At 42.8% G+C, this 11,225-nt stretch overlaps 1 gene segment (V, D, J or C); it reads left to right on the top strand.

Annotated features, from left to right (window-relative positions):
• Positions 1-4,900: 4,900 nt before the first annotated feature.
• Positions 4,901-5,394, top strand: LOC135007885 (immunoglobulin kappa variable 3-11-like). The segment is given in 2 exon segments: positions 4,901-4,958; positions 5,090-5,394. Coding segments are annotated over 2 exon segments (354 nt in total).
• Positions 5,395-11,225: the final 5,831 nt, after the last annotated feature.

Raw genomic sequence — 11,225 nt, 5'->3', positions numbered from 1 at the left:
CTTACCTCCCATCACTGAATGTGATGAAATCCCAGATAATAGGTCTGAAATTCCTACACCAGACGCAGCTATTCACCATGCACTTTTGAAACGTATAGCACATCTGATACCAGAACTGGACCCACAAGCCCAGATAACTGTACTCATCGGAAGAGATTTCCTATGGGTCTACAAACCCAGAAGTCAGATTAATGGTCCACACAATGCACCTTATGCTCAGCGACTAGACCTAGGATGGGTCATAATAGGAGAAGTATGTCTTGGAAATGTGCACAAACCAGCTTCTGTCAACAGCATGCTTACTTGTACTTTAGAAAACGGGCGCCCTTCTCTTTTTCAGCCATGTTGCAACCACTTTCTCAGAAAAGAATTACCACATTGTACTACCATAGATTCTCCTAGCGACAACCACCACATCTGTGACAACTACCAAGATCATCTAGGGTACACAGTCTTCCAACAAACAAGAATGGATGACCAGGTAGCAAAGTCCATAGATGACAAAAAATATTCTTGGAAATAATGGAGAAAGGACTAGCCAAAGATGGTACCAACAGCTGTATTGCACCTTTACCCTTTAGAACACCCAGGCGACGCCTACTTAACAACAGAGAACAAGTACTTAAACGTTTTTCTTTACTAAAACGCAACTTTCACAGGAAACCAGAGATGAGAGATCATTTCTTCTCCTTCATGACCAAAATATTTGAGAATGGCCACGCTGAGATAGCTCCCATTCTTAAAGACACATACGAATGCTGGTACCTACCAATGTTTGGAGTATACCACCCAAAGAAACTAGGTCAGATCAGAGTTGTGTTTGATTCTAGTGCCAAGTTTGAAGGAATCTCCTTAAATGCTTCTGACAGGACCAGACCTTAACAACAAACTCCTTGGAGTACTCTTACGTTTCTGAAGGGACTCTATTGCCTTCACAGCTGACATTCAACAAATGTTTCATTATTTCCTCGTGAGAGAAAAAGACAGGAATTTCCTAAGATTCCTTTGGTTCAAAGATAATGACTCTTCTAAAGATATTGTAGAGTACCACATGAGGGTACACATCTTTGGTAACAGCCCTTCACCAGCACTTGCCATCTACGGACTCTGATGTTCTGCTCAGGAGGGTGAGCTAGAGCATGGTTCTGATGTTAGACAACTTGTAGAAAAGATTTCTATGCGGATGACTGTTTCAAATCTACACCAACAGATGAGACAGCAATCAGTCTCGTCAAGAGAGCTCAGGAAATGCTCTCATGTTCTAATCTCAGACTTCACAAAATAGCCTCCAACAGCAAAGGAGTGATGGAAGCATTCCCTTCCCAAGATCATACCATTGACTTAAGGGACTTGGATTTGGGAACCGATTCTCCACCAGCCCAACGTAGCCTTGGGGTTCTATGTGACCTGAAATCTGACTCCTTCACCTTCCAAGTAAACAGCGAGTAAAGGCCCTTCACTCGCAGAGGTGTCTTGTCTGCTATAAACAGCTTGTACAAATCTTTAGGATTTGCAGCTCCTGTCACTATCCAAGGTAAAGCCCTACTCAGAGACCTAACCTGTGAGCCATCCGACTGGGACGCTCCACTGCCACCACAGAAAAGGGAAATGTGGGAAGAGTGGAAAAGATCTCTGTTCATCTTAACCAACTTTTATATTGCACGTCCATATGCTCCTGTGCCTTCCACAGAAGTAAGAAACCAGAGACTGTGTGTATTCTCTGATGCTTCAGTCCAAGTAATTGCTTCCGTTGCATATCTTAAAACCATAGACAACAAAGGTGAATGTCACATTGGATTTGTCATGGGCAAAGCGAAGCTAGCACCACTTCTAGAGCACACAGTGCCCAGACTAGAACTTTTTGCTGCAGTACTAGCCGTAGAACTAGCCAAGCTCATTTCAACCGAGTTGACCATCAAACTCTCAGAAACAGAATTCTATACAGACAGTAAAGTAGTGTTAGGCTACATTTGCAATGAGACTAGGTGATTCCATGTTTATGTCAGCAATCGTGTGCTAAGGATCAGAAGATCCACCAACCCAAAACAGTGGCACTATGTATCCACCGCTCATAATCCTGCAGATCATACTACAAGAGCCATCCCAGCCAGTCTCCTGAAAGACACCACATGGTTCAGAGGACCTGAATTCCTGTACAAAACAGATCACAACAATACTGAAAGTAACACATTTGAGTTAGTAGATGCAGACTCGGATGTTGAAATACGTCCACAAGTAACTACAATCCATATCATGATTTCAGTTTATCAACTCGAACCTCACAGATTCCAATGATTCTCAATTTGGAAGTCACTTGTTAGAGCCATTACCTGCCTAACCCACATACTATAGCTTGTTCTTTTAAACGCACTGCAGCTGCAAATGCGAACAAATGTAAAGGTTGGCATCACTGTCAAAATACTTACACAGCAGAAGAAATGCAACAATCTAATAATCTCATCATCTGTGCTGTTCAGCGCCAAACCTATGCTAGAGAAATTCATAACATCACCACTGGGAATCCTAATCCTACAGACAGCACCTTGAAAAAGCTGGACCCATTTCTCAACGAGAATGATTTATTGAGAATAGGAGGTCCCCTTCAAGAAGCTAATTTAGGAGCAAATGAGAAAAATCCCTTATTCATTCCCAGAAGTCACCACATTGCTTCTTTAATTGTACAACACTACCACAATGAAGTCAAACACCAGGGACGACTGTTCACCGAGGGAGCTCTACGTTCAGCTGGGTTCTGGATTATTGGAGCGAAAAGGTGTGTAAGCAACACAATCTTCAAATGTATTACTTGTCGCAGATTTCGTGGCACTTCTCAAACTCAAGAGATAGCTAATTTTTCAGCAGACAGGCTTAGTACAGACCCTTCCTTCTCTAACATTGGTCTCGACGTATTTGGTCCCTGGACTGTTATCACCCGACACACAAGAGGAGTGAATGCAAACAACAAGCGTTGGGCAGTTGTATTCATTTGCATGAGAATAAGAGCAGTTCATATTGAGGTTATAGAATCAATGGACACTTCAAGCTTCATCAATGCCCTTAGATGCTTCATTGCCATTCGCAGCCCTGTTAAACACATCCGCTCTGACAGAGGTACCAATTTCGTTGGAGCAGTCAAGGAATTACAAATTCACTCAAACATTGATACCAAAGGTGTAGAGAAATACCTTAGTGAACAAGGTTGTACATGGACTTTCAACCCTCCTCATTCTTCTCATATGGGAGGAGCCTGGGAAAGGATGCATAATACGCAGAATACTTGATTCCATCTTTCTGCAAGTAGGAACTGCAAGACTTACTCACGAGAGTTTAACTACCTTTATGGCTGAAGTCTCAGCTATTGTGAATGCCAGACCCTTAACTTCAGTTTCTAATGACCCAGAAGATCCAATTCTGCTTACCCCTGCCACTCTTCTTATTCAAAAGATTGGGAATAACTATGCTCCTTCTGGAGAATTCAACACCAAAGACTTGTTCAAACGTCGATGGAGACAAGTTTAGAGCCTTGCAAACACCTTTTGGGAAAGCTGGAAAAGACAGTATAGCTCTACCTTGCAGCCAAGAAGCAAGTGGCAAGTTGCCCAAGCTAATCTAAAACCAGGTGACATTGTCCTCGTTAGAGATTGTCAGTCACAACATAATGAGTGGCCTTTAAGTCTTGTCACCAAGACATTCCCAAGCAAGGATGGGAGAGTCCATAGGGTTGAGGTCAAGATGTGTAAGCAAGGAGAGACTAAGTTGTTCCTCAGACCAGTATCTGAACTGTTCTTACTGTTTTCTTATTAGGATTTGAAATGTGGTACCAGTGATACCAAACGGGGTGTGTCATGCCTTCCAGCATAGCTTGTTTAAATCCATTTGTTTCTATGTCACAGTGACCTGTATAACCAAATCCCTCTAGTGGCCCAGCACAGGAAATCTCAAACTTGTCTGTTTCTCTTTTGTACCTCCTAACTTCTCATAGTTAGCTAGCTATGCATGCTGTGTAAAGGGAGCTGTGAGTTGCCATTCTCTATTCATACATGGACAAAGAGACACATGCTATACCCATCCTAGCCGGCAATCGTACTAAATGGTGAGCTAATGACTTTAATTGTGTCATCATAGGCTTGTTTAGTCTGCATGACATGTTAGTTATATTGGTAGCACTGCAATTTATGTTTGTACATGTAATACCAGTTAGGTTTGTATACTCATGTCACATGTACTGTATATGTTTGAGTGCTCTTTTCATATGCATATTATAATTGCATCTTATTGTCTTTATTCACAGTTTACCAATTTCACCACTTTTGTATTACATCATCTCATCATTTTACATACTTTTATGATTCTTTTTACTAAATAATAAACACTGTTCTTCAGACATCGCTTCTGAAAGGGTTATTGAAAAGTAAAAGGCGGTTATACTGTAGGCTTCGAATTTGCTTCAAGTACTGTAGCTTAGTGAGAGGCTGATCAAGCTGTGTGGGTGGCTGTGTTATACTCTCACAGGTGCTTCATGATCCAAGAGAATTCTGTCTGTGTCTGTCCCCATTTATTTTTGAACAAGATTTGTGTTATCTTTTTTGTGTATAAAAACAAATTGTAAACCACAGATCCAATCACACTTCATCTTCATAACTTACTTTAATATCCTAAAATCACAGAGTTAAATTACAAACAGTAGTCACCATTTATACTCAGCACATACTGAATGATGTCAGATAATATCTATTACACAGGCTGCCCCAGCTGTATCAGGTAGTACACTGACAACAGAGAATTTCCATCTTATTTCCATACACAGTCTCTGGGGGATTTCCTGTCACACCTCACCTGTCACTCTATATATATCTCATTGTACAGGAGACGTCTTATAGTGTCTGTCTGACAGCCCAGATACAGCAAGATGGTGTCTCACAGTTACCTGCTGGCTGTGATACTCATTTATATTCAGGGTGAGAGATTGGGGGCATTACATGGTGCTGTGTAGGGGAATCTATACATGTAACATAAATAATCAGAGCAGGATGTATATGACTATATACAGACATGTATCAGTAATGACTGTGTCTCCTCTAATCCTCAGGGTCCTGTGGGCAGAGAGTGATGACTCAGACCCCAGGTTATATCTCTATTTCACCAGGAGGATCAGTCACCATCTCATGTACAGCCAGTACTGGTATAGGCAGCTACTTAGCCTGGTACCAACAGAAATCAGGACAATCTCCAAAGCTTCTTATCTATGGTGCAACCAACCGATATACAGGAGTCCCAAACAGGTTCAGTGGAGATGGATCTGGAACTGCATTCACACTAACAATTAGTGGAGTGACAGCAGAAGATGAGGCAGAGTATTACTGTCAGCAGGGTTATATCCCTATCACACAGTGATATAGAGTTGTACAAAAACCTCCTTCCTCTTTCTGTAAGAGATGTGTCTCAGACACAGAGATTACTCCGTCTCCTCCTAACAATCTCATGTAACTATGTAAGAAAGTGTTTTATAAGTACAGTGAGAAGTGGTATATTTCCCCAGCATGGTAAGTGTAAGTATCAAATAAAGCCTCAAAAGTGCGCTGTACAAAAGTTTATATCTATGGAAATGGGTGGACTGAGAGTCCAGGGCCCTCTTCAAAATGTACGAATGTAGCCCCGCTCATAGTTGCCGCGATGCGTACTCACGGGCATGCGCATCGTGGCAAGCTGCAGTGTACACCATGCTACGACTAGTCACAGCTGGTGTTCGCGCCATAGAAGTATCTGGAATGTGAGCGCATCAGAGTGACAGGCACACTAGTCACATCTTCCATGTGCATTACTGGATGGATGAGCGTGGCTACATCTGTAGTTTATTCCAAGGCAATAAATATGGGTATATAAGCAGTGCAGTTGCACAGAACACAGGGTCCTGTGGGTGGCACATTGCTGCTGCATGTTCCCTGCGTATGGCTAGCAGGGTGCTGGGAACAACACCTTACAGCCAGTATCGCTGCTGCAGTGCCACCTGGTGCATCCTTTGGACACTACAGACATGAACACTACAGCCTGTACAGCCCTCGGAGCATCTGGTTCATTCATCAGACATCAGCACACTATTTATATATTCTGGAAATTATTAACCACTTGCCTGTCACTAACATATGGGATGTGAGCATAGCCAGGAGTGCGTTACCCGATCACTTCACATCCCATACGTTAGTGCTGCTACTCTGCTTCCACTGTTAGTATGGAGGATATCAGTTCTGCTTACATACAGAATAGATCTCCTCCTCCTGCTCCAGACCCCTAGGAGTGATGTTGCAATTTGTGGTGGCAGACATCACTCCAAAAATTGCACCCCAGAATGCCGACACTCAGGGGTACATGCACCTAAACTAACAGTTCTAGGAGGGGAACATAGCCCATCTTGCCCAAAATGCAGATCTCTGAATGTTTAGAGATCAGCTGCAGCAAGGGGGTCTAATGTACAGTTGCTCCACTGTGCACTGCAATAAGGTAAGGAGGCGGGGCTATGACATGGGGGGTGGAGTGATATGGGGAGTCTTTTGTCAAAGTCAAAAATATTACACACAAACACACGTGCAAACTTTAAACAGAGTGGCCTTTGTTCATGCACGTTGCCGCCGTGCGCACGCATACACGCGTGCTATGTACCCAGGCCTTGCGTATTTACGCGTGGCAAGGATATATATGGTAGCAAATGCATTTGCACATAAAAACAACAAAGACATATTCAATACTTTATTCACATAGTGCATAATTTACACATAGTCTCCACACACTTTGTCAGCAACTTACATGCACTTAAAAGGTAAAACAACAGAGCTACTGTATTCAGGTTTACAGGATGTGAGGGGATGGAGCAAGGTTAGGACTTAGTGTTTGGTATCCAGATGTGCAGTATTTGTAGATCTACATTCCGGTTGCTATTTGCAGTAGACCGCATGTTTCTGTGTGTAGATATATGCAGAAATGTAATATTCGCAAACTGTTATGATACTGTACTCAGGATATTTGGTGGGAACCCAGTGGCGAACACCTGCAAGTACACCTGGACCAAGCATCGCCCATTCATTCAAACCAACCTTTGACTCCACATGTACTGTGAATGACCTACCCTCTGACCTATGAAAGAAGAGCTTACACTTCCCATTGTACTGTATTTGGACACACTGTATAAAAGAGAGGCCTCCTGGCCAGGCTCAGTCCCTATTCTATGAGGTCATCTTGCCAAGTCTAACTGAGGCCTAGATCCAGGAGCGCTCATGATCAAACGTATGTATTATTGGTTGTAGCTCTTCTCTGTGATATTGTTGTACCATTTATCTGTATCTTTTAAGTAAAGGCTGTTGATGCGTTGGACCACAACATAACATTCAACTACTGGTGTCGCATTCCATTCTTGTTTGGGGTAAAGTGTACTCAGCCACTCATGTCGCTATGTTGTGCGCATGACATGTCGGTGTGTATACACAACGTATATACACATTTTAGTGGTTATATTTATGTGCAGCAGCCACAGCGGGTCAAACCTAAGTGTAATAATGCATTGCTTTTCCTTGTAAATTAATCGAACTTAACAGTTGGGGGCTCTGTCCGGTTCACCTCACACTCGCGGGCTTGCAGGGCCTTACAGACTTTGGTTTAACAACAAAGGGTGGAGGACAGGTCTAAAGTTAAACAACTTTTGTTTTTTTTAAGGAAAAAACTACCTAATGTTGTTAAACCACGTCTGTTTTGTATAGTCTCAGAGGTGCTGGTGCGAATCGAAGGACAGCAAGGAAAAGCTCTTTCTTTGTGTTACTTTCTGCGCGAAAATAAACACAAGTGTACAGATATTTTGCATATATTCTCATATATTGTTGTCATAGGTTGTAATAGTCATTATAGGTCTGCATAGAATCGGATAAGTTATTTGTTATAAATTTGTGGTATTTGTTTAGGGGTTACTTGTAAAAGCACACACAAGACTCTGTTCCTGCCTATAAGTTAGGGCAGCATACAAAGGAAGTTATCCACGTGGGTGACTTTCAGTGTGTGTGGGGAATAAAGGAAGTATTGTGTATTAGTCAATAGCAATAGAAGCACAAGTTTTGTTCTATCGCTTACATTGATATAAGTGTGGTTGCTGCGTATATTCTTACGCAGGAATACGTAATTGCGAGCGCATGGTACACATGTGGCACAGTAAAAAGGTATGGGAAGCGTGCGTACAGGGATGCACACGTGTGCACGATTACGTGCACTGTTGCATAATTATGCAAAATTACGTACGTTAGCGAGCGCAAGTTTGCTACACAATTGAAGTTAATTTTAAGGTGGAATAAAAGACTTATACTGTAGTTATACATTAACAAGTAACTATCTGATTTTAGACAGATTACTCAAAATCTTATTATAAGTGTACTGCCTCTGGAGCAAGCTATCAATCAAAGGAAGTGATTTTTTTTCTGTACAGAAAATCTAAAAGTGTGGGTTGTTGAAAAGTAAATGTGAGTGGATTGAACCCCAGAAATTCGGGATCCCGTAGGAAGGCACTGAGTAAGCAGAGGCTCAGAGGCGTGGAGGTTAGCAACCTCACGTATTTATTGGTATTGAGGCACGTAGTGTGTGTGTTTATTTTTAAGGTAAAACGTGCGGAGGAGTGTGATTTTTGGTGTTATGCTCCTGCTGTGGAGCGCAGCTTGTGAATTCGACTCACGTGATCGTAGGACGTATAGATAACAAGTATCTATAAGCTGTGCGATTGGAGCACACGTGTGTGTATGTGATATGCAGTGCAACTTGATACCATTTGTGCAGTTTCGTGCAATTGCGGCATCATACGCGCTGTGCTAGCATATGCAGACGTGTAAAGAGAAGGAATTTTCGCTGACTCTCTCAGGAAATATTCCTGGTGGACATTCATTGTATAGGGTGATCAATAAGTTGTTTCTCACCCAAGAAATTCCAGTGGATAGAAACTCAAAAGTAGCAGGCCTGTAACCTCCACTGAAAAAGGTGGAGTATTAATTTATTGCTGTTAATACTTCATACTTCCAGTGCTGAGGGGTCTAGTAGGGTCCTCACTGTGTACGCGGCAGTCACTACAGAAGTGGATCATGGTTCTTTCCAGCGGAGAAGGAGTGGGTGGAAAGTGCTCAAAGGACTTTTCACCATCGTCTCATGTTGGCCATTTGGTGTTTGTGTTTAAAAAGTCCGCAATGGGAGCCAAGTGTGCACGCGAGAGACGTTCAAGAGCCAGGGTTCAGGCTGAGGAGCAGGGGCAAAAAGGGTCCAATAGCTATATTATGTGTAGGAAGTATGGTCCATATACAAAGGTTTTTGTGATGAATGGGTATGAAGTCTGTTGATGATAGGGCATCATTTCCTAGGGTTGGTAGTTTTGACCCAGAGGTGCTGCAAAATGTTAGAAATAGAATATGTCTGATCAAATCCAAGAAACTAAGGATCAGACATAACGACTGTTTAAACATATGGCAACAAGAAGGAGAAATGCAAAGGGAACTTGCTCGTGCAGCAAAGTCCAAACCAGACAGGAATGTGAATGCAAGTGCACCACCACCGCCATATGTCGATGGAGAGAAGGCTGCTACAACCAATAGCATACCAGGAAACGATAGGGATACACTTCTAAAATGTATTAACTCTAACCCTTGTAAATTGTACCCTGTCCTAAGTTCTTTCAAGGATCATAGTTCAGAGGAGGATGACAAACTTAGCCTGATCTTGGCCCTCTCTCAGGCAGTAACCATCCAGGAAACCCAGGTGGGGCAACCCCAACCGGTAAGAGTAACAACTGATTCCTCTTCAGGTGAGATGGCCGGGACCAGAGCTACCGGTAAGTATGGGTCCGTCCCTTATGAAGAGACAGTGTATCTCCAGGTTGATTCAGAAAGGAGTAATATAGCAGGGCTACACCCCGTCCACATAATTGCTGTCCCCAATGGGAGAACTGACAGGTACGGGGTAACCCCCATGAGAAATATTGCAATGTATTACCCATGGACCAGATCTGAACTGCGGTCAATCATGTCAGAATTCCCCGATCCCAGGAGAGATTTAGCCGGGTGCCAGAAGTTTATTAGGGATCTGGGTAATGCCCATGAACCCACGAACAAAGATTGGCAGACAGTGTTAGGAGCATGCCTACCCCCAAACATTGACACCCAAAAATTTATAACGGATTGTAAGATAGAGACAGATGGTCCTCTGACTGATGAATATAACCAAAACAACGTAAAACAAATTAATATACAACTAGGATTGTATTTCCCCACAGTTGTAAAGTGGAATAAGATTTTCAAATCAAACAGAAAGAAAGTGAACTGGCATCCGAATATTTCCATAGAGCTTTACAAGATATGGCTAAATACACTAGGATAGAGGATATAAAGGATGATGTGAACCACAGGGAGGTGGCTGTCTCTGTTCTGATGGACGGGCTCAAAGAGGCATTGAAAGTCAGAGTAGAGACTTCTTTGCCTAATTGGAGGTGGGTCATGGTAGATGCCCTGAGAGAGTCTGCTATTGAGCATGACCGGAAAGTCATCAAACACAAAGAATTGCAGGGGGAGAGGTTAATGATGATAAGTATACAAGCTCTGGAAGGTCAAATTGCACAACCTACTCCTCAATTAGTTGAAGTACCGAGAAAGAGAGAGAGCAGGTGTTACACTTGTGGAAGAGAGGGACATTTTTTCTGTGACTGTACACAGAAGAGACCACAAGCCCCTAGACACGACCCGCGTATACAAAACTACTCAACATATAGAAGGGACCAAGGGACATATAGGAGGGATTTCGAGCCACATAGAGGGGAAACACATGGTTTTCCCTCAAGAAGGGAAGGGCAGACCTCCGAAACTTCACAGCTAGTTTCCTTACACATAATAGCTGTCAATACTCTGCGGGGAGGCCAACATCCACAATAGGGGTCAGGTCACACCTGTAGTCTGCAGCCAGTAAGATTGACCCCTAGCCTTAGCGATGAACCTGAGGTCATGGTAAATGTAGCTGATACAAGACAACCCTTTCTTTTATATACAGGGGCAGCCAGATCTGTATTAACCTCTTCTAATGGAATAATGGGGGTCATTCCGAGTTGTTCGCTCGTTGCCGATTTTCGCTATATTGCGATTAGTCGCTTACTGCACATGCGCAAGGTTCGCAGAGCGCATGCGCTTAGTTATTTTACTCAAAAGTTAGGTATGTTACTCACG

The sequence above is a fragment of the Pseudophryne corroboree genome, chromosome 1 (assembly GCF_028390025.1).
Source record: "Pseudophryne corroboree isolate aPseCor3 chromosome 1, aPseCor3.hap2, whole genome shotgun sequence".
Lineage (NCBI taxonomy): Eukaryota > Metazoa > Chordata > Amphibia > Anura > Myobatrachidae > Pseudophryne > Pseudophryne corroboree.
Note: the sequence above shows the minus strand (reverse complement) of the source record. Positions and strands in the feature narration are given on the sequence as shown.